The 24977-nt window shown below is 37.2% G+C and overlaps 1 protein-coding gene and 1 long non-coding RNA gene across 2 annotated transcripts in view; both read left to right on the top strand.

Moving 5' to 3' along the window:
- The window catches only part of SPTLC1 (serine palmitoyltransferase long chain base subunit 1), a 43460-nt gene extending 37388 nt beyond the window's left edge, over positions 1-6072 (top strand). The window contains exons 13-15 of the mRNA XM_064439634.1: positions 3071-3188; positions 4046-4119; positions 4612-6072. Coding sequence (XP_064295704.1) covers positions 3071-3188; positions 4046-4119; positions 4612-4705 — 286 coding nt within the window. The 3' untranslated portion in view covers positions 4706-6072. The remainder of the gene's footprint in view (positions 1-3070; positions 3189-4045; positions 4120-4611) is intronic.
- A 10570-nt stretch (positions 6073-16642) lies between these two features.
- Positions 16643-24576, top strand: LOC135310696 (uncharacterized). The gene is made up of 3 exons (XR_010370786.1): positions 16643-17818; positions 20688-20883; positions 24057-24576. It is a non-coding gene; the product is annotated as an uncharacterized LOC135310696 (long non-coding RNA).
- Positions 24577-24977: the final 401 nt, after the last annotated feature.

Here is a 24977-nt window from a genome sequence, read left to right as displayed (position 1 = left end):
CTGTTCCAGAAAAATGTGGGTCTTTATATGGACTATGGTGGGGGAAGAAACTGCAGTGTTGTAAGCTAGAGGAACAACGGGTGTTTATTCCTGTTCCGGGTACAAGCCAAGTGCCAGTTTGTGGAAGAAGTTGAAGAATTCTTCTGAATCCTGCATAAAACTACTTCCTTATTGTCTATGGCAGTTTATAAAGCATAAGGAAATGCAGTAAGAGAGAGGATGATTAAGAGGATGACAAATCAGGAATGTTCTTAACTTTGTTCACAATCTTAGATAAAGTAGATTTCTGTCTTGTATTTAAAAATATCTAGTGTCTTAGTAAACAGAAAAGAAGAAGCTCTGTTGCAGAAAGACAGGATGGATGGGACAGAATTTTGTGGGTTTTTTTAAAAAAAAGCATGACAGTAGTAGGTGTTATCTCTTAAATAATTCATTACTTATTTGCATGTGCTACACCTGGCTGAGAATTTTCCCATAAAGCAAGTATTCATTTGGGAAAAGCAGATTTATTTTTAATGATTTTCCCTTCCAGAGAAACTTGATGTTTTTTCAGTGAGACCTCATTCTAGTTTTCTTTTGGCAAAACTGATGGAAATGTTTATGGTGTTCAAGGCAGCCCAGCTGCACAGGGTTCCTGTGCACGAATAGCCTAGTCTGCCACTCAGTTCTGCAGCCCAGCCTTGTAGCTGGGGTGCGGAGATCTGTGAGGACGGAGCTCCCTGAGGCTACATCCATACTGGTATGTTAATATCAGGAAGCATCCCTGGGCACTGGATCTCAATTGTCTACTCTGTCCTGTCAAATTGTTGGAGTGATCTGTGGCATGGGTTTGGCTCAGGCCAAGCAGCACTCTTTGAAGGGACTCCTGGGTGCAGCTCATGCCAACTCTTGAACCAGGAACAGTTCCCAGCAGTCAGTTTGGATGTGGCCACCCTGATGTGGAGACTCAGATTTTAAAAGTATGGATGTGAGTCATTCCATACCCATTCACCGCAAGACCAGAAAACAGTCCAAGGCATATTTAATTTACTAATATACAACTAGCCGTAAAAGGAGTGTTGAAGTTCAGGAGGCTAGTTTTGTTCTTTTGTTACGTCAAAATCAGTCTTTCAGACTTCTTTTTTGTGTGGTAGTTGTACATTTGTGTTCGAAAAGTACTTTCCCAGTGTTTCTTAGGAAACTGAATTCTAATTTCAGGAAAGTTACAGTGTACATGCGTTGGATTCTCAAATACTTGTTGAATCCTAATTTGGCAGAGGCTGAGAAAAAATGTTAATACTTTACATGAAAATTAAGTATTGCCATTGGAAGACCTCATATTAAACTCCTGGGTTTCTTCAAATAGTTGGGTAAGATGAATTATGTAGTTCAGTTTACTGCAGCTGTGACTGACAGAAAAAGTTTTAAGATTAAAATCAGGCTTGAAACTTGTGAGTAACTGTATAGGAAATACAAAGCATATTGTTCAGGCAAAGACTAAGTTTGAATGGAAGTGGTACAAAGCTTGCTTCCTACTTGTCTTCTCATTTACTTTTTGGAGGGGGTGAAGTTTATGATTATCTATTTGAGTTAAAGAATTATGTCCGTTTTGTAACTAGAAGCTAATACTTTGTCTCTCTAAACAAAATATAATTGTTGTAGTGGCTTGTCTTAAACTCTGTCCTCCAGCAAACAGATTTAAATTACAGTGAAACTTTGTCTGACTTCTACTTACCTCCCTGCTTGTAGAGCGCTACTTCTCAGAAGTCAGGTCACTCCTAGGGAATGTAACTAAGAATGGCTATGTTATACGGCTATACTGTGTATTGTCTTCCTACCTTGTAGCTGGACCTTGGACTGCTGGACTGCTTTTCCTTGTCCTTTACATTACCGAACGTTGTATCCCCGATCCCTAGATACGTGTGCAATAGTTAGACAAATGCAGCCTGCCTGCTTGTGTATTAAAGAAATCGCCAGTGCTCAGTTGGTTTGCAAGTATAGGTCAATGACACCAGAATGTTTGCAGTTTTGTGGTTGAACAACAATACCAGTTCGATTTGTCTTTCTGAAACGGACCGTGAATTGAAATAGCATTATAGAAATAGTGCAAGATGCTTTCCGTGATAGAGTGTAATTTTATTTTTTCAAGGTTGTAATTGATTCAGTGTGTTTGTAGTGCCAATTATCTCTCCTATAGCCTCAAGTTCTGGTGTTTATGGATTTAATATCTCTTCTGTTCTGACTGGGCCTTGAACTATGTGAAAATAGAAAACGTATTTGAAAATGAGGGTATAAACTTAGAATGTGTGTGAGGCAAGCTCATCAAAGTCAGGAAATCAAAATTACAGCTGATGGTAGACATGAGTTTATGGGAATTGTTAATTTTGGAGGCCAGAGGTCTTGCTTGGGTATTGGATACAGTTTTTTTGGCAGTGAATAACTCAGTCTTGAATATGATGTGTCAATGACAATCAAATATCAAATCATTTTTTGACAATCAAATGTCAATCATTTAGCCAAATTCTAAGAACTCAATTAACAACTGTGCCTAACTACCAGAAGTGGGAGCAATGCTAGTAATATAACTAGTTTTAAAGGAGCTTCTGACTAAGTGACAGATGATGATGTAAAGATTTTCCACAGGAAATAATTTTCGTCTTATCATATATGTGGATAAAAAGATTATTGTTATTTATTTTCTTATTATAGACTTCAAAGACTTGACTTAGCTAGCTTTGTTTTTATCAGCAACATAGAGGCCTAATGCTGACATTTCTCCTACATCTTCTTAAGGCTCCTTTCAAAATTTCTGAATCATTAATCTGTTTTGCAAAAGGAGGAGTCACTATTGTTACATAAACTTGGTGAAACTACATTTAGTAACTCCTTAGAAAAGATATTAACTTGATAAGAAAACTTACCTTTACCTGTTGCAAGCTGAAATGCACATATGTTTTGTCTGCCTTAGTATTAGTAAAGTGAAATATCGCTCTTTTCTCACTTGCCACCAGAATGGGGAACACTTACTATCTAGAACTTTAACATATGTGTTTGAGTAGGATGTACATTAAAGTTTTTTGATTTGTTTTAGCGTTTCTGGTTTAAAGGTAGTGGGAGAATGTTTTTCTCCAGCTTTGCACCTGCAGTTGGAAGAGAGCTCTGGATCTCGAGAAGATGATGTGAAGTTACTCAAAAGAGTTGTGGATTATGTAAGTGTCCCCATAGCAGTTGAAATATATCATTGCCTTTGAATGATGAATGAAGTACATGTGGGTATGGAGGCTTGTTGGGTAGCTGTTGGAATGTCTTGCAGGAATGCTGAAATAGTTTCTTTGCTGACTAGAGGGCGATTTTAAAGACCATCTTCTAGCCGGTTCTTGCTGCAGATGTTTAGTCCTGCAGCACTAGATAAAACTATATATTAGATCTTTTACTTCAGAAAATAACTATTTCCTGTTATGTACTTCAAAACTCAAGTTAAATTTGCATATAAAACTGTTGCTTAAAAACTTTTATGATTTTCATAAGAATAAAAGCTATCATTTGTTTCTGGTGGTATATTTTAACCATTTGAGGTCCAGCTTTCTGTGGTTTTGATTGTTTGAGTCCATGAACTTGCTTTTTTGTGTGCAAAATCTCGTGTTTTGTATATAGTATTTTTTCCATATTCAATACACATTGGTTCTCTTTCTCCCACATGAAGGTTGATGAAGAAGTTTTATATTTCAGGTGGCAGGTAAACAAGACTACACAACAAAAATAAACTGAACTTGATTTCCTTGAAAATATGCTTAAATATTATTTAATAGCCTACTTAATACAGCATTTTTGTCTGATTACTTGGAGATGAAAGCTAAAGAAGCAACACCCTAACCTGTTTTATGTGTTTATGCTGTATTAAAATTAGAGATAATTTTGCACAACCTTCAAAACCTCCATTTGGGAAAGAACTTAGAGTTATCATGACACCAAACTCATGAAAGTTAGTTATATGTATTTGGTGATCAAAGGGATGTGCCATCAGAAGTTTCCAGATTGATGATATCTGTCCTTTCTTTATTTGTAGTGCATGAATAGTGGTATTGCATTAACTCAGGCCCGCTATCTGGAGAAAGAAGAAAAATGTCTTCCTCCACCAAGGTTAGTTGAAAGTTAATACATTATTTCATTTTATTGGATATGACTTTGTCTCTTTTCATGAAGTGCTGTGATTTCTTCAGTAGACTGGATTGAATAGTTGGTCCTGTAAAAATGGGAAAGGCTCCATTTTGAGGTATATTTTCAGTGACTGTTACAAGATGCTAATACCCTGAAATAACTGTATCAATACTACCTGAATCTCAATGACCATCGTGTTGCCCGTTACCAGGCACATTACCATGAGCTGCACATCTGCAGGTGAAAAAGATAACAATCAAATTTTGGGGGGGTGGGGAGGGTGGGGTGTGCACGCATGTGTGTGATAAAAGTAGTCTGACAATTTCTATTTAGTTATATGTCTTGTTTCTGGTTGAAATTGAATTAATAATAATTTCCCTAGAGATGGTGATCTTAATGTGTCAAAATTAGTACAAGAAAAGTCTAAAGGAAGGATTAAAGTTTACTGTGTGTATTCTGGTTTTCTTTTTCTAGTATTCGAGTAGTGATAACAGTGGAACAAACAGAACAAGAACTGGACAAAGCCGCATCACTTCTTAAGGAAGCTGCGCAGTCTGTATTGAATTAGGCTGATCTTTTGGATTCCTCTTTCCCCAAATTATCAGGATAAGTGTTTTACACTATATAGTGACTTCACTTCAGATATTCAAGTTCTTTCACTGGTGGCATTGAAACCTGACTGAGTAACAAGGTTGGTTCAGAATGGTACAAATGCAGCAGGGGAGGAATGCTGAATTCTGGAACTAGTCAATAACACTGTACTTGCAATTCAAACTCCACCATTTACTAGCATTCCTTAAAGTGGGATATCACTGTTACATCAGGACTCTTTCATAAGTTGCATCTTAAAAAGTTTTAAATTTATTTCTTCAAACCCTTAAATGTTCTAAAAAATGCATTATCAACATTCAGTTTTCCCCCAAAACATCTGAAATGTGTTGTTTCCTCTGCATATTCTGAGAATGTAGGAACTTCAAATAAATTTCAAGGATTTATTCCCCTCACCCCTCAAATGAAAATAGGCTGTTCCTAATACTGCCAAAAAGGATAAAATAGGACATTAAGAGATAGTTTTGTGCTATGCTACATCATTTATTATTGAATTACAGGAGGAACTCCAGTTCTTTTTTTGTTTATATGTTTAACTATTTTTGGAAGCCAGTTTTTAAGAATACCTGGCCAGAGAATTCCATTATCTAAATGGTAAATTCATATTAAATACTATTTACTTCCTGCATTTCATATGCAATTATATGCATGCTTGATATTATGGGTGAGGTTTTTTGTATTGCTAACTTTAAAATATATAAACTGAAACCTCTGAATTGTGAAACTGATGTCATTTGATTATAGAATATTCAGTCAGGGGGGGCTTTGCACCAGTCTTGAAGAGGAGTCATAAGCAACATGAAAAATGAACCAAGGTTTTGAAACAGCAACTAAATATTAGCTTAGTCAGACTACTTTGAAGCACTAAAATGGTGTGTGCTAAGTTTTATCTCTAAACAAGTATACCTTAGAGGGAAAGACTCACAGATAGCTAAATAACAGTTTAGATGGTACAAATACTACTGAAACACAACTCAATATGTGCACATAAAATCCCCATGTAACTGGACAGTAATATTTGGAGGTTACATTATCAGGATTTTCAATAAACGCAGATGAATATTACACAGATGGACATATTCCACCCACCAGAGGAAACTGGTAGGGAAGGATGACAGTAAGCTGTACCTTTTTATTAAAAAAAAAAATAAATATAGCTACATATTTCAGGATGTTGCTTTAAGAACGCCCATTTAAAAATGTTATATTCTGCCCGATCTGTACTCTGGGTTGTTTTGTACTTATGTGCCTTTTTTTGGTTGCTGCTATAAGGATTACAGGACTATTTTTGAGAAACATCGTTGTTTAAATAAAAAGTTAATCATGCTTGACTTGGATTTTTATTATAATTAGAATTTGTAGCATGATCGCCATATTTTGCTGAATATCCTGCATCAGATCAGCTTAGTCTATGTTGCCTTCTTCAGTTCATAGTGGCAGTCACTCCACTGGTTTTCAAAAATTCTCACCTGCATACATTCAGATAAACCAGCTAAAGTTGTGTTGGCCACTTTTTTGATTGTTGCTTGACTATTTGAAATAGTTAAATCATTATCTGTGCAATGCAGAGGAACCTTCGTCCTAATGTGAGTGTTCCTATTTCACTGATAGTTACGTTTTTCTCTCTTAACTGTGAGTAAAAGCCTGTGAGAAGCCAACAATTTGCAAGAGCAAAAATGTGGGGGAGGACGCTGATTCCCATTTTACAGACTGGAACGAAAGAATAGAACGATCAACCTTCTAAAGAGCCTCAGAGATTGCAAGAAATGGAAATTAAAAATTATCACTACAGTTTGAGCTTGTGAGCCGTTTTTGGTTTGATAATTGAAACTTGAATAATCAAGGAAACTCAAGCCTTTGAATAAACTGGGAACAAATTAGGTACTTGGATTCCAATGCAGCATAATAAATTATTTTGGAGTTCAAGGTAAACCTGTGGGTACAGAGTGGTGGAACAGGCTGCCCAGAGCAGTGGAACAGCACTGGAACAGGCTGCCCAGAGAGGTTGTGGAGTCTCCTTCCCTGGAGACATTAAGAACCCACCTGGATGCGTTCCTGTGTCCCCTGCTCTGGGTGTCCCTGCTCAAGCAGTGGGGTTGGACAAGATGATCTCCAGCGGTCCCTTCCAACCCCTACCAGTCTGTGATTCTGTGAAGGTAAGCAAATCACAATGAGCATTGGAATACTAGGTTGCAGAATCTGTATTCACTTCTTGCATTTTGTTTTAGGTTGACTGCAAACGGGGGAAATTTTTTTTGTTGCGCTTTTGAGAACTGGCAATGCTCTTTAGATACCTGGGTTTGTTTTTGCTGTAAAATGAAATGATAACTCCTAAACTGGCAGGAAGCAGAGTGGAATTTCTGGCAATTTCAAAGCTGTGACTAAGCGATTCTGATGAAACAAAAGTTCAATTATGTTGCTAAGAGATACTATCATCAGATTCATTTGGTAAACACATACACAGCATTAAAACATTGGTAAAACTGCCTTTGTCAATTTTTGTTGATTACAAGTGTATAAAAAAGAAGCATTTAGATTGCACTGAAGTGACTTATAGTTGACAGCAGTTGAAGTACTGTTATAATGTGTGTTTTACTGACAGGTTATATACATGGTCTCTGAGAAATTAAGATACTTATGAGATGTAGCTGGTGGAGAGCGATATCCCTGGTCAGTTTAAACATGTCTGGCCCTCTTCATGTTGGCTTTTTTTTTTTTGATAAATGTCTCTGGCATGGTGAACAGATAAAGGGTAGGATGGCTCTGGGGAAAAAAGTTGGTCGGGGTTAGGGAGACAGCAGGTGATTCCGGTTAAACTTTTGACATTTAAAAAATCAGAAGCCTGTTAAAGTGCTTAAATTCTCAGTGCTCTAGGTTGATAAATACAATCAAGCCTGTTGTAGTTGCTTTGTAGTTATGTTTCAGTGAAGTGGGGTTTTTTTCATCCATTTCTTCAGATGTAGGAGCGAGGCTGGGGTCTTAGTGAATAAATGGAAAGCTATTCAGCAGGACACTGTGAGGTGAATCAAACACGTAAGGGTCTTATCCCGAACTTCAGAGTTTCTATTGAAAACAGATTCTTAATTTTAATCCAACTAATTTATGTATTTTGCCCTGCCATATGTTTGGAACAGAGCTTAAGCTAAGTGGAAGCATCATGGTAATAAACACTGATCAAAATTAAATGTTAATTTTTTTTTAACATTAGTATCTGGTAGTTGAGAAGGAATGCATCTTAACTATAATAAGGTGGCCATTTATTGAAATTGTCCTGATGAAAGCAGTTGTTTGCAATAGGTGGAGACTGGCATGGACTGGAAAGAATTTATACTTTGAAGGTGTTTTGGCTTGAAGAAATATGTCTACATGATATATATATATATATTCTTTTTTTAATCAAAGAGATCTATTTTCCTTGAATATTTAAAAATAATTGATTTTATTTGTGTAGGTTCATTGTTTTTATAGGAAAACCTACAGATGCCTTTTCTGTTTATTATAGTAATCATTACTTTTGGGCAGGAGGTGAAATGCATAAGGAGAGTATTAAGAAAGAAAGAGAGGTATGGCTGAATAACTTTTCTTTTTTTCCACTTTTGAAATATGATCCCAGTCACTGCACAGAATGGTGTACTGTCTCCTTTCTGTCACTCCATCTGGACTTTATTATTCTAAACAGGGTTGTGGAGTGTTGGCATTCACTGATCTATGAAGTTGCTACTGCAAAAGTGTCTTGCATCTTAAGATGACTCAAGAAATGTACATGAGCTGTAAATGCTGCTTAAACAGAGGAAATATTTACAACTAACACAAAGCACTTGTGCATTAAACTGTTTCAGTGTCCTAATAAAAGGAAGTGTCTGGATAACATTTCTTGTCTTTTTATGTTCTTTGGCAGTTTTCATGCCGATAAGATAATGGTCTTACTCTGTCTTGCTGTTGATGGATTTTTCAGATTCCGTTTCCTGTCCATCGTGTCCTACGTCATTGCAAAATATGCATAATGACTCACATAAACTAATAAATCAGCTGAGCTGCAGGTTGCTGGAGGTATCTATCAGGGAAGGACCATTCTTCACATGACCAATTTCTAATATTTAGGTGGCAGATACTCATGGAAAACTGCTGTTGGAAACTAGGCACTGGGCCAGATGCAGGTTTGCTGTGGACTCAGTATAGAATTTCTGATGTATGAACAAACTTTTGAGACCAGATAAAATACGTCCCAGCTTTTAAAGACCTTTATGGATGAAAATACTGCAATTTTGCCTACTATGTTATGTGGGTAAGATTCTCTATTTAACCCGGCTATTAAAGGTGTTAGCACCTGGCTTTGGATAACTGAGCTGCATTTTCCAGCAGGACATCCAATGTTGGCAAAAACCAGTAAGTATTGGAGTCAGAGCGAAAACTTAAATGAAATTGGAAATGTTTAAGGTTGGACTGGATGATCCCTGAGGTCCCTTCCAACCTGTGATTCTGTGATCCTGTATATAATCCACTGGTTAACTTCTATTTGATGCAAGCCAAAAATGAGAACATTTTTGGGCATTACTAAAAAAGATAGAGATGTGATCATCCCACTGTACTCAGCAGTTGTCAGACTGCTTGGAGTACTGTGTCCAGTTCTGGTTCCCACAGTTCCAGAAAGACAAGGACAGACTGGAGAGGGCCCAAAGGAGAGCCACAAAGATGACCAAAGAACTGGAGAGCCTGCCCTGTGAGGAAAGACTGAAGGATTCAGGTCTCTTCTCCGTAGAGAAGAAGAGGCTCAGGGGGGACCTCATCACAGTTTTCCAGTACTTAAAGGGCACCTACAAAGAGGGCAGACACTCTCTCTTCACAAGGAGCCACATGGAGGAGGGGCAACGGGTGCAAGTTGCATCGAGAGGGGTTTCATCTTGATATAAAGAAATTTTTTACAGTAAGAAGAACAGTCAATCACTGGAAAACAACCTCCCCAGGGATGTGGTGGAGTTCCCGCCACAGGAGGTTTTCGCGACACAAGTGGACAGGGTGCTGGGTAATCTCATCTAGTCTCCCTTTCCCACAAGAGGTTGGACCAAACCATCTTTCAAGGTCCCTTCCAACCTGGGCTGTTCTGTGATTCTGTGGTTCTATGATTATCACTGTTTCCTGTCCTGAGTTACAATTTTTGACACTTGCACTATTCAAAAGTGGGTTTCTTTTGGTGGAAGTTTTTTGCTGATTACCAAAGAATGTCAGGGTAGGCATTGGGGGGGAATGCAAGAGAAAGAATTTAAATGCAGTGCATTACAATAGTACATGCATCATTAGTACGTGATGCTAAAGAGAGAGGAGAAAAATGGTAACGTAACCCCAGTGCTTTGTGGTAATCTGAGAGGTGGTTTTGACTTCCTATCATTATTTTTCTCTTGTTTGGTCTTTTTCTGTTCTTTCACATAACAAGATAATGAAAAGGCTGTTCTGTACAGTTAATTGCTGAAAGACCAAATACTAATTTTTTTGTTTTAACTTTGTCCAGGATAATTTTTTTTTTTATAAGCTAACTTCAGTTGTGTGTATCAGGTTTATACTGAGTGAAGTTTTGCCTTGGTGTCAGTGGTGAATGTAAACTGTAGTTACAGAATCTAAACAGACTATGATACCCCTTTGTATGCAGCCGTTAGGTTTAAAATCTGGGAGTATTTAAGTGGCCTTTAAGATAGCTGATATTATGGAATACTTGATAATTACAAAGTTCCTATTTATAACTATTCAGATGAAATATTTTATTGGTGAAAGACTATAGATCTAATTTTGATCCATCCTTAGGTTTCCATCATCAAGCTACACACAAAGGATTGCTAGCAAACAGTAATCAACATTTGCAGTTATAGATATCTTGACTTTTTCATGGATAAAAGAATTACATGGAAGAAGTCATAGGCACAACTGTATGTGGATTGTTCTACTGAAATGTGCTGATTTTCCGACTTTTAAATAAATTTTAAATACTTTGTACCTAAATTTCTGTCTTGAGAATAAGAATTTTAAAAGATCAGAACCTTTAAATAATTTGCTCTCTTGTTTCTTGAAGCTTTTCCTATTTCCTGCACCTTTGTTTTCCAGTCATCTTTCTGATTTTTTTTTCCTTCATTTTCCAGGATAACCACCAAAAATAAATGCAGTTAGTTGCTTAAAAATTACTTAAACAGTGGAAGTGTTTGGTATACGGTAGACTTGTTTTAGTGATTATGTCTACATTTCCTAAATGCAGAGGCATGTTGCTGTTGTCTGACTGGTGGAAGGCAAGGGATGTGCAGAAAGTTGCATTAAATTGGAAGCTTAATGTGATGGTACAAACAAATTGTGTTTATATGGTGATGATTCCAGTGAAGATGCAATGACTCAGTTTCAGTCAAGTTCCAGTGCTCATCTGCTCGTTGGTGCATAGTGCTGGTGAATGCTGTGCAATTTACAATACAAACATATCTGAGGTTTGAAGCATAAATTGAGATCTGTAGAAATACATAATGACTCAAGTGTCAGAGGTGACCTCTAAGTACAGAAGGCCAGTTTTGCCATTTTAGTAACTTTTTACTATTTGAAACTATAGAATGAAGTGTGGGTAAGATACCACAGCTGCAGTATCAGACATGCTGAAGTAAAAGGTCAAAAATGGAAACATTTTTTGAATGCTATGAGGTGAAGACAGCAACATAGTGATGTTTTTTACAAAGGTGGAATTTGGTAGTATTTGAGGGACCTTCACTTTGAACATGAAACGTAAAGTGTTCCTTAAGTGCTGGTTAAGAAAAATAAGATACAATAATGCAAAATAGTGCAGTGAGGCTGCAATGGAGAAAATGGACATCAGGATCCTAGCTATCATTAGTAATGAGACTAGGTTGCAGAAGTTAATTGTCACCAGAATTGTTGCTCACCCATTGTTGGTCCACCCAAGTCTAGGGAGTAACAGTGCACACTGGAGGGTGGTGAGTTAGGTTCTGAGTAGTGGAAATTCTTGCACATCAGAAATTGTTTGTGTTTGCAAGAAAAAATAATGATAGTGACTCACCTCACAGCAAAATTGGACGCAACTGCAAAATCATATAGAAACTAGCAATTGAATGAAGTTATATATACCCTCTGCAACCTGGGGGAAGAGTTCAATGTGTGATAGCAAAGGGAATTTATTATCTATCTACACAGTTTTCTATAAATGTATTCATTATGCAGGGCTAAGGAAAGAGTTGAAAACAGCCAGGTGGAAAAAAAAATAACCTCTTGGCAGTTTTGAGCAGAGCTAAGAGATGGTACCAAATGGCAACTTTTGAACAAGTTTTGGCTACATCAACCCTTAAAATAAAATAATAATAATAATTTTTAAAAAGTCAGCATATGTGTAATGCTTTGGCCACAGAGATTCTTCTTGTAGCCAGCAGGGCAGAGTAAAGGTGTAGTAAGTTAACTTACAGGTGAAAGAGTTCTTGCTGTCACTGACGGAAAAATGGCAGGAACACTTGCTTTTGGAGTAGTTTACTGTAGAGCTGTTGATGGGCAGCATGAAACTTGCACAATGCCTGATCTGTTTAGCATTTGAATATCTTATTTGGTGAGTGAAGGGACTGACACAGCCCTTGCTTTCATAAAATAGGAGTAGCCTCAGAAGAGTCTTAGGCTGCTAGTACACACAGTTGTGTGTTTATGGTCCCTTAAGGTAGTACTGATGGACTTGAGGAGACAGGTGGAGGAAGAGCATCTCACTGTAGAAGCAGACTGTTCTAGCTGCTCTGTCTGTATTCAACGGAATGTAGCCCAGAAGATGAGTGAGTAATCCTGCGCTCTTCACAGATACCACAGTATTGCTTTTGCAAGGCATTAATGGCAGAGGCGTTTGAAACATCTGTGTTACAGATGACACTGGAGCAGCAACTTCTACACCAATGGGAAACTTCAAGTGCTCATGTGTCTACCCAAAGAACCTAGAGGTGAAAGGGGGTCAGTTTTCAGGTTTCCTTGGAAGATCCAGGTGTGGGTCCCATCTTCTCATTACTACTTCTCCTGTGAAATTATCCACTGCCTAGACATTATGAAATAATTCCTGAAGTTCATGCAAGAGTAAGCTAGGTTTCTCAGATAGCATAGGAGCATCATGCTGTGTTTCACAACAGTCTCAGGATATACGACCTCCTTATTACTTGCAGTTCTCTGCCTATTTATTTTTGTAAAGTGTTTTCAATATGGGTTTTTTCCAAGAACGATGTGAAACTGTGGGATGTTCCTGAGCAGTAATCAAGGGACATAATACACTCATGAAGACAGGTTACATGAATTCACAGAGAAGTACGTAAATTAACAAACTTGTTTTCTTGGCTGCTGCTTAATTATGCGGATGATGTTTCCCACTTAGAGTCACTCAAATGTCTAGGCACTATGCTCTGCAGCTAGTATAAATATTTTGGTGTGGTCAGCTAAAATTACTCCTTTTCATAAATCCTCCATCCAGTTGAAATGCCTCAACCATTCAGAGATGACTAGAATGGAAATACATACTGTTACCTTGATGTGGTGTTTGTTATTCTCCCCACAGTACAGGCAATTAGAAAAAGTGCTCTGCAGCAGAGAGAATATGTTTCCTTTGTTTAAGGAAAATATTTCATTCCTTCTGGTAAGTAAAAATAAATAGAAATGCATATTTTTGCCTATATGACAGAGAAAATATACCCCTTTTTTTTCTTACTTGTATCTCAAGTTTTTCTTATACCAGTAAACACATATAATACAATTGACACCCTATGCAAAAACACGTTTCTCATTGAAGAAAGTGCAGTTAAAACTTCACCTGCCATTAATAAGCAATTGCTTTCTGAAGACATAGGTGTATATATATGTTTTGTTTAGGGATCTGCAAAAAGCAGCGCATAATCTTGCATATTATCAGCAGCTGAAACTTCTGATTTTGAAGCTCGGCCTCAGGTATGCAGGTTTGCCAGAGAAATCTTCAGCAAGTGATTGCAGAGATCTAGCAGGCTGTCAGCTCAGTCATACATGGGAAGAGAGACTTTTAAAGCTAGTAATGAGATCACATGTTTTCTTCTTTGTTTTTGTGTTTGCTTAAACTTATAGGGTTTGTTTTTAAATTTTGGAAATAAACCAGCCTATTTAACATTAGCTTTTAATTTGTGCTAAAGCTTATTTTAAAGTACTAATAAATACCAGGTTTTTCATTAGCATGGGAGAATCCTTGAAACACAATATAAGGGAGCATTTTGACATTCTGAGAGAGAGTTTGACTTTACTGTTCTTTTATGTACAAGCACATGAAATGCAATATGGAAAGCATTTGACTTATACCTGTGTTGTAATCTTCAGAATTCAGATCGTGCACTGCTGCTTCTGCCTGGCATAGGAGTACTGCTATCCAGCGTTTGCAGAGTAATAGGATGCTTTGTGGCAGAAATGCATAAAACTATGGTAATTTGCATGGTTTTTTTTTTTTTTTTATTAGACACAAACATTTTACTTGTTTCCAGTGTTAGCCACGTAAGGTCTCTGGCATCAGTACTATAGACAGCACTTAAATCATCAGGTATCAGAGGCAATTTTAATGCACCATATAACAAGAATACTAAGACTCCCTCCCTCATGGGATTGAGAGTATTGGTTTCCACTGAAGTCATGGTTTCACCGACTTTGTGCATTTATTACTGCTAATACTCGCTCCGTAAGGCAAGTAAACTGGTGATCTCATTGTGTGTATAAATTATTGGTTTTTATCTGTCTGTATACCCTTTTAGCCAGGTAAACCATATATAACCCTAATACTGTAGGATTAGAACATTTTTATTGATACTCTGATTCTAATCCAGAAACTGTAGCTAAGACCAATTGTGTTGAGTAATAGTGTCGCTTTTTACCTTTGGAATACAAATATGTCTAATTCTGATTGGGACATGAAAGCCATCTTGGCCAACTGACCAATGCTGAATCTCTAAAGGTCTACCTAGCATACTTATTTCTTTTATCTTGGGTTTTGGCCTGTTGCAGTTATTTACTGGTGTGAGTTAGAATAGCTTTTCACTCAAGTAAGCAAAGGTAGACTTACTATTATAAGATCCATCAAAAGTTACCGAGAATCTTGAAGGATATGAGCAAATTGGTGTTGAATATTTTGTTGAACCCTGTTGGTATTAACTAGCACATTAATTGGCTTGAAAACTGTAATATGGGAGGCAACTGTACTATAACAGCTAGATCAAGAAAGCAATACTTTTACCCTCAGGCAGGTGGTTGTGTTTTTGACCCAATATAGCTTCTTTAATCATTTAGCTACACAGCAGATCTGAGAAGGCTCCAGATGGAGGCTGAACCTACGACCCCCTGACATAAAAACATCTATGATACCAATTACACCATCTGTTGGTCATAAAACCATGTTCTCTATCTTTTCTTGGCTCTTGTGTTATACAAAAGCTGAAGGGTGATATTTGGAGCTGTTCTAGTTTATCCATGCAATTTAATGCAGAACACATTTTCACAGAGAGGGAGAACAAAGCACAATAGCACTAAAGTTCAATTTACATTCTCAGTCAGTGAAAACAAAAATGAAAATAAAAAACAGTTGTCTGAATCATTATTTATACCCAAACTGTGGCTTCAATTGTAGTTTTTTCCCAGTGCTTGTGATTAAAAAAAAAAATAATCCCCAAAAGCACACAACTAAAGAACAACTACCACCACCACCACCCCAGCTTCTGAGGGCCCAGAGTTGAAAGACCTGTAATGGTAAAAATGAAATTGTGGAAGCATTGATGTATACACAGATCACATTAGTAGACAATGCATGCCTACTACTAGCTTTTACACATATTTAGGGATTTTTGTTTGGTGGTAGTGTTAGGGAATGTACAGTACCTGAGTGTGGAGTACTGTTGTTGGAGATTCAACCAGTCCATTACACATACCTTCTGAATCCCTCTGGATATACATCCCTCCTGTCTGAAGTCCCTGCTCAGGCTCATCAAACTGATATTCTGCAATACTTAATAGACTTTGAAATTGGATCTCAAATTTTGTCCTCCTTTGGGTACAATAGTTAATCCTAGGTGATTTATTGTTGTCATCAGAAATGACAATAGAATACTGAGGGCTAGGGTACAAGCAATATACTGATACAAGGTGCCATGTATTAGTGGTGAAACTGATGGCACAGGCCCATCAAAGTAAGGAGGTGAGAGAAAGTGGGTTATTGGTGCAGAATGGGTGCCTGAGATCTTACATCTTTTAGGAATTTTCTGTTCATGTAATAAAAATTTTCTTTGTAGTGTGTGTGACTTGATTGTAGTTCTAGATAGTAATAGCTTATGGAGGCTGTATCGTTAAATTCAGTGACTGCTTCTGCACATATTGTCTTATAGCAAGAACAGTTTGGACAACTTTCTTACTATATGGTGGTGTGTTGATCAGTAGTCAAAAAGACTAGAAAGCTACTGCCAGAAAGACGCATGACCTATGCATCCTGGTATCATGTCTGATGGTTTGTTCTGTGCTTCATGATCAAGAAAGTCCCTACAACATTGCTTTTTAAGAAATTTTGTGCTCTAATGTTGCCATTTATCTGTCTAACAAAAAAAAAAAAAGGTCTGCTATATTACGTAAGTGATCTAGATATACAGTAGATGGGGGAAATATTTCTTAAGAGAAAGTCTAAAATCTCCACATCTTGCTGGTCCTTTTGTGCTTTAGAAGTTGTCTTCCTAAGCTGAGAATGATGCATTGAATAAAGCACAATTGAGTTTACTGTTAATGCATTGTTGTTTTCATATTGTTGTTCCATCATTGCTTTTTAATAAACCATCTGTTGGTTTCCTAAAAATAATAAATAATCCACACAAATGGAAGAGAAAGACTTAAAGCTGAAATTGAAAAGTTTAGCTAGAATCTTTGTCATTGGTTAAACTGAGGAAAATATTTGAGTTTTATATTTTGATGTCTTCCTTTTGTGTACATCTCCATAGGGTTATACTACATACTTGGCAAATACAAGTGACTATGTTGAAGCCAAAAATAAGAATAAATAAGTGAGTGCATGCCAATCAGTAGGATAGATAAAGTGGCAAAGCACAATTCAGATACATTATTCTTCTGCCAGCAGAACAATTGAGCATACTGTCACCAGAACCTTTATCTGTCGTTAATGCTAACATGTCCCTTAAAACAAGTGATTTTCATGATTTGTGATACAATCTATACTCAGAAGAATAATTTTTTGCTTATAAGTTACAGTCAGTATTATGTCTGTATTTTCTAAGTCCTCAGTTCAGTCTCAGATTTGTTGTATTCAGCTTCATAAACAAATTTGGATACTTCAGTGTTTGCTTATGTCAGGGAGAAACACTTGTCTGTTGTGGTAGAATTTAACATTTCATTCTGGTCACAGATATTTTTTTTAATACTTTCTATATTAACAATAGTACCCATCTTGCTGTTTTTTTAACAAAAAATACCTTGGAAAGGATCTCAAAAGGCCCTGTAATCAGTTCTGAAGCAGAATGAAGTGCATAGCAGTAGTGGGTCACAGAGTCTAGTCTTGGTGATACTAGAAAACTTCCGCTGAACCCAATTAATGGAAGACTAACCATACTGGATCAAGGTCTCTCTGCCCAGGCACTTGTTATCCAATTGCTGTCTACAGCAAACTAGAGAACACCTGTAGGGAAGATGACTTTCCCTCAGTTAAGAGTATCCTTTCTGTTTCTTAAGATCTTGATCTAAAATGTGCAAAATGACTCAACACCAGACAACTTTAATAGTCAAATCTTGTATTTGTGGTCTCATTTCCGTTACTGAGTGTCACTATAAATGATGCAGAATACATTTTACTATCTGAAATATTCTTCTTGTAGTTCTATCCATATTTGGAAACATTGTACGTTGTATATTAAAGTGTGCTCTTATGCTTCCACATCACTTTTTAGCTCTCAAGATGTTAGAAGTAACGCAAGTAAAGTCTGGGAGAGAAGACTTCACTGCCTAAGAAGAGAAGGAAGGGTTTTTTCATGTTGATGAAGGCCATCCTCTGAAGCACAGACTGAAAGTCAAAGTGGTATGAGTTTTCATATCCTGATCCAAGACGCAGGTTTTATTTCTCATACTGTCACAATTTCTATAAAATTTTGGCCAATCACCTCATGGTTTCAGCTTCTTCACCTCTAAACATTGTTAACACAGCGTCTTTAACTTTGGGTTGCATATATTCATGTTTCCATAAGACTTCCCATAAGCCTCTGAACCAGTAAGTTGTATACTGCAAAGTATTTATTGTGAGGCAAATATCTGTTTCCAAGGCTTGTGTCTTCTGCCTCTGTGCAGTGTAGTTTACAGTAAGGCTTTAGATCTCTTTGGAAAACAACTGTTTCATCTGAATTCCTTCATAATTTCTGACAGACCTGTCTAAATACCAAATTATAGCAACACTGACAGTAAAGCTTTAAATAAATTTAAATATGGCAGGTTGTGAAAGTTATGATTATCAGTGTATGTGTTTTGGACAGAAAAAGTCACTCCTAAGGTTTGATAAGAGCAAATAGAGCTAGATGGAATAAAACTGGTAAGATTACATTGTATAAATGTTAACTTAAATATAGTCTTCACAGTGGAAAATAGTGAATGGTGACCTGATAAACAGATATGTATTGGAAAATATTTTGCTAATTGGCTATGCATTTTTCCCTAATTCAGTGCCATCAGATTGCATCAAGTATTTCTATATATGGTAGTCCTAAAAAACGTTAACTGTACTGTTTAATCGCTTTGTTAGAAGGTATGCATGTTTTTGTTTATATAGAAGTTAGTTATATTACTTTTGTTAGGCATGTCTGATTAAAATTTGCCAAGAAGGTTGTAGAATAGTTCCCATGTGGATACTAAGTTTCTTTTTATAACATTTCACATTTTATTGTTTCCATAAGTTTTCAACTTTATTCAATCCTTTGTTTCAAGTCTTCCCAACAAATTTTAGTTATGATTGTTCAAATCTTCTTTGTAATATATTGCATCAGATTTTAAAGCAAATGCTGACAGCAGCAGTATTATACCCTGCATACCAAGCGGATACCACATGGTTTGAATAACAGGCACCCCTGCTGAGTGTGGATCAAATCAAAATCCTTGAATAGTCATGTAAAATGCACTGATAGAAATCTGTCTGTAAATCTGCTTTTTGATTTTAAAATTGATTCTTTTAGAGTTTATCCTGCCACTGGTGCATGTATGTGATTCCCACTAATGCTAATGAAAGTTGAAAAAGCTATGGCTTCAAGTAGTCCCAGAAGTCACCTCGACCTAATATACCATTAAATAAATTAAATGAAGCCTGTGGAGTTTACTGTAGGTAATAGGAAGCCTAACTTTAAGGTCTTAAAAGTCACAGTCCTTCGGCATTGTTACCAATGCTAAAGACAAGATCTTTTTGATTAGGCTTCGGCCTGGAATTCTTTGCAACGGTTGCTTCTTTTCTGCTATTTAAAATGTTAAAGGTGTAAACTAAAAGTAAACAGTGAGTTTCCCGGAGTAGCGTTAGAATTAACTCAGTCATGTTGTATATGAGGAATATACTTGTGTCATTAACTCAGACATGTTGTATATGAGGAATATATTTGTGTTTTGACCAAATTTTTGTTGGAATTTTATTGCCTTAGAATAAAATAACAGATGATTTTATAAAATTTCAAATGTAAACAGAAACTGGAATTAGAATGAATGTATGCAGAACTCTGTTTTAAGTTATCTTCTCCTTATTGCACTGTTAATTCTGTCTTCTTGGTTTTACTTTAATGGCAGCGTTTCCAAAGAATTTAAACAAAAATGAGAAAAATGGTGGGTTTGGGATACTGGTGATTGGTTGCCTTAGAAGGTCTTGTGAGGTTCTTTATTTCAATAATATACACACATCAGTATAAAACCATGTCTGTGGTATATAATTAATAGAATATGCATATACCCAGTATACAGTCTCCGTGTTCTAGGAACTCAAGCTCTTGTTCACAAAGAAACTTCCTCAATGAGGTTAGCATCCATGGCAAGCTGTAGGGTTCACATTCAGCCCCAGTGGCAACAGATCTGCTAAAATATATTCTGGTTCCCTCCCATATCCCCCCATTTTATAGTGGAAAAAATGATTTCTCATTATTCCTTCCACCCAGATGTATTTGTTTCTTTCTTTTTATTTCTAGTGCCATGTGTGGCTCAGAAGCAGTCTGCTCCATTCAGGCTCCTTTCAGCATGAGCAGCCCTGTATGCTCTAAGACGCTATATAGCAAAAGTCTCCTGACTCTTTTCTACCTACTCAAAAGTACAATTATCTATGCTGTCTTTACCTCCTTCCTGTTGAACTAAAAGCTATGCAAGTGTAGAAATGCCAAGATTAAATAGACCATCTTCGTATATTTTACATTACAGACTAAACATCTTTTCTGCCAAAACAGTCTATGCCTTCTTTTCTGAGTTAACTGCTATTAAATATTTCGTACTTCAGAGCCAACCACACAGAGAAATAGTATTATCTTCCATTGTCTTTGCTTTCCCTATTATTCACAACTTACAGGCAAGAGCAAAAGTGCTTGTCAGGCTTTCTCCATTTATCCTTGACATTCCCAGAGGGCTTCAGCTTGAGGTTGGAAATGAGCTGTTCTGTTTCTCCGCTTCCTATTTTCCTTAGCTGGGTTGATGCCCATGCTGCTTGGTAGTTGCTGAGAACCTGACAGAAGACAGTTGTGCTCAGGGCCCGAGTTTCACCGGGCCAGCGTTGCGTAATGTTAGCTCTTGCACAAGGCAGCAACTGGCACATGCCCGGGCCTTTTAGATGAACTCTTCTCCACAAAAATGACACTGGTGTCTCAGAGATATCATCAAGTCTATGCAATAGCTCAGAGCATCTGAGTCTGATTTAACTGTGCTATTTAATTTAATTACAGATTTGTTGTAAGAAATTTGCTGCTGCTGCTGCTATGGTTGATTGGAAAAGAATGATATCAAGAGGTGTTCATTTAAGACTCTTTCACATAAAGGCAGGTAGACACTTGTGTAGCGCAGCAGCTGATGTTGTGCAAGTGAGAGAAACTTCCATCAAAACCTGTGGCTCAGCGACTTCTGAACAACATAGGAACCAAAGTAAGTTTTCCTCCTGTTTGATCTTGGTCAGATTACAGTTGTTGGGGGACAACAGTAGTGACTGATCTGATAATCCGTCCTTGCCTGTTTGCTCAAAGTGGGGAATGCCGACTGATGCCAAACGAGGTGTTCTGATCCCTGTAAGCAGAGCCTCAGATTAGGCAGAAATCCAATTGCATAAATGGGACTCAAACCAGGAAGCATATTCTTAAAATTCCCGAAGTGAAACAGGACATGGTGCCACCAAAGTAGCTGATGAGGTACACAAACATTGATTCCCTAATAAAAGGTGAAACAACTTACTTGCCTTCAGTCCCTTTTCTTCTCCCTGTGTTGTGTATGGAGATAAAACCCTTTCATTCAGGAGAGTTATCTAATCTGCCCCTAGGTTGACGCAATTACCTGTCTCCCTTGGCAGATCAGACTGAGCTTGCATTTTAAACCTAAGACAAAACATGAATAATGTTTCCAATTATTGCTAGTCTCCAGTCGTCTTGTGTCTCTTTCATGAATGAAAGACGTGGAATATAAAAGGGATGATAATAAGGTCTTGAAGGGAAAAAATATATTTAGATAAGGTTTTTCTACATGTAGAATTTAAAGAACATAACTGCACAGAAGAGGTCGGGGTAATTGGATATTTAAAAATCCACTTTAATAAAAACAAGCTCTAGAAGAGGGACAAAAAAGGTGCAGAATCCTTTTTGTAGTTGTGTGGTGAATAACTACAAAAAGATTGTTCCAATTCCAGTAAAGGGAATGATAAGAGGTAGAGAGCATCTTTAAGTGAATAGAATTATCTCACTTTTCTATTTTTTATAAAGTATGTATCTATGGGACTGGTGCATAGACAAAGAGAAGGTGAAACAAAGAAGGAAAAAAATACTATGTAGCGGGTAGTAGCACTGCAAGATGAAAACCTTTTGGTAGCGGATTCAGACACAGTGCAGCCTTGTAATTGTATATAACAAAAAAGTCTATTTAAAAATAATTTTACTTGTTAGCACTATGCTGCTTTTAATAGAAGGTCATTGATCCATGTGGGAGTTGGGGACCCAGTTGTTTTGTTTTCAGCTGATTGGTTTTGCAAATCTCTGGGAAGAAGAGGTTTTATGCAGTCTTTAAAATATTTCAGAAGTAGAATCCAATGTAATCACATCTTCTTTAGTGTACTTCAGTGTGAAGTCTCTGTTACCTATACTGTTGACTGGTTGTGTGTGTGTGTGTGTGTGTGTGTGTTAAGCGGTTTTATTTATGCTTGTACATCTATATAAGTCAATGTCACTCCCTCAGGTTCCCATTCTTTAAGCACAATAGTCTGTGAATGCTGTAGCATACTTTATTAGCTTATGGTATCCCAAATATTTTAATATTCATGAGTACGCTGAATTTTCATAAGTCTTAAGGTTCAGACTATGGGTGAAAGAAGGGAAAAATTGGCAGGTGGTCTTTGTCGGTGTTGTAGACCAAAGGGAGAACACTGGGGAACGTATGCTGAGGGCCAACAGCATTCATCTGCTCTATGCTGCAGAACACAGCACAGCAGCACTGAATGGATTTTACTTGTATTCATGTTCCCATTACTGTTTGTGTTGTCTTTGAAGTTCTTCCCATGGTTGCCCTTAAGTGTGTATGCCATATCTACCCCTGAGTTTGGGGGGAGAAGAGAGAAATTTCATTGTAGGACACGACTAATACCTAGTGCAGGATTGCAAGGTGTTTAGCCTGCCTCTGCTAGTCTGAGTTTGTTGTGCGTTTGGGGGCTGCTTTGTGACTGCAAAGGCAGAGATATTGCCAGAAACTTCATGTCTGTGGCATAAAAAGTAACAGCTTGTGCAGACTGCTTCTAGTTTTCTCCCAGATTTTACCTCTTTCTCAAGTATATCCTTTTTTCTTTTCTTTTCTTTTTTTTTTTTCCCCTCAAATCCAAGGCATACTTTGATTAACTTTTGACAAGCTTGTAATGAGATGTCTCCCATCTGGAGTACTCTTAAGTGCTCTTGGGAACAGAGCACACAACTTCCAATTCCTGTTTGTGGCCCTGAATCTCCATGTGCCAATGTTGAAGGCTGCCTGTTCTCTAGCTAAGGCTAGCTTTAAAAAAAAAAAAAACAAAAAACAACCCCAAAAAACCACCCCACACCCAACAGAAACCAAAAACCAAAAAATTCAAACCAAACCAAACACAACCCACCAAAAATGTAGTCCAATAAAAAACAAAGCAAAACAAAACCCCAAAAAACCCACACCAAACCAAATAAATGCTCACCTTCTGTTCTTCCCCTCTCCCACCTTCCCCACAACTGTCCTTTAGCCACAGACATCAAGGCTCTCAAGAGCATTCTCTGTAGTCAATACCCCTTGGGTGCTGACTTTTAAACTCTTGGTTCAATTTAGCATTTGTGTGAACCCTTCATGTCCAGATGATGACCTTTCAAAAGAAAACAATATATAGTTTTGTGGTGACTTGCAAAGATCTGATCCATTTTGAAATTGAGCTTTATTTTTATCCTGCATAGTGTACCATTGTCTGTTGCCCAGATCTACCAATATCCTTGCCTCTGCCTCACTGAGAGAATGTTGTCATTTTAGTGTTGCCTTGTAAACTGCAGTACTTAACATAGTATCCTGGTACTGAGAGCTTAGGTAATGGATTTATAGTTCTGTGTGGACTCAGCAAGTTACTTAGGGTCTTAAGGGCATGTAGACACCCTGTTTTGGTTTGTTCGGGGTTTTTTTTTTGGTTGTTTGGGTTTTTTAACTTTGAAATCTGTCAAATGTCTGAATGTTGGTGCTCCAGATTGACAGCTAGAACTTTTTTTGGAGTTTACATAAGCTAAATAATTACAATTTTAATTGTTCATGTTATTTACAAAACTGTAGCGTTCCAATGCCATGGCTGATAAATACACATAAGTATTTTGGTACAACTAACAACAAATGGTAATGAATATTGCATGAAAAAAGAACCTCAGATTTATTTTTTGAAGTATGAGAGCCTAAATGCCAAAATCACTTTTTAGTGTAATAATAACAACTTCAAGGATTAGTTGAGCTCTAAATTAGTTCAGACATTCATGTTCTTGTTTCATTGGTATAATAGAAACCTAAATCCCATTCTCTATTCAGATTCTGATCTTCAATAAGTCATTCTCTAATTGTTTTACCTGTAGGAATAATGGATAGAGAAGAGAGATGCAGCTTTCTCCCACTTTTGGTTTTTATAACTGAAGAGGATTGAGAAGACATCTCTCTGAAGATATTGCATGTTGTTCAGGCCATCAGGTGAGTATGATTTTGCAAGTTAGGGAAATCAGCCCTATTTTTGTGAGTGTTGTCTGCATCCTAACCTAAGAAATAAATAAAAGCTGTGTTTATTGTTTCCTGGGGTTCTAGGCATGAGAAAATACCCTTGGTGATCTTTTAAAAGGAGTGTTGATGATGTGACTACTTGTCAGCTCTGTTTATTCTGTGTTGGGCCAGCTTCTGTGGCAATACTGCTTGATACATTTGTTATGTGTAGAGCTGGAAACAAAAGCAAGAAAGGAGATGGCTCCTGAGCCCATTTAGAGGTGGGCTTTACCTTCCAGGGGTAAAATATTTCCTTCAAAATATTATTTGTGTCTATTTTAATATGCATATATGTATCTCAAAATAATGTATATTTAAAGCATAATAAATAATGGTCTAAAACTGTGGATCAAAACCTGATACTGTTTTGCTTCCAGTAGAGGAAAAGGTTTTCTGATTAGTGTTTTAAACTAGTTTTTTATTTTGACAGTTACAGGTTTCATTACAAAAAAAATATCAGAAATGTGCAGGTAGACTGTGAACATGCAGTTCTTTATCTAAGTTGTTTTATTCAGTGATTTGCTAACTGTAACATTTATCAGGATGACCAGTCTCATAGACTTCCTACACCTTGCTCAGTGGCCAAGACACACAACTGGGGCTTCCCCTTGTGCCTTCTTACATCCATCCCAAGACTCTTACTTTTGTTTACATACAAAGGCACAGCTTCAGTAAGAGGGGTAGAGTGCGTCCTGCTCTTCGGCATAGTGTCCCTGAGGGCCTAGATGTTGAGAAAGGCCAAG

Source organism: Phalacrocorax carbo, chromosome Z, assembly GCF_963921805.1.
Source record: "Phalacrocorax carbo chromosome Z, bPhaCar2.1, whole genome shotgun sequence".
NCBI classification, from domain to species: Eukaryota; Metazoa; Chordata; class Aves; order Suliformes; family Phalacrocoracidae; genus Phalacrocorax; species Phalacrocorax carbo.
The sequence above is the reverse complement of the archived record's forward strand: the minus strand, read 5'-3'. Positions and strand labels throughout refer to the sequence as shown.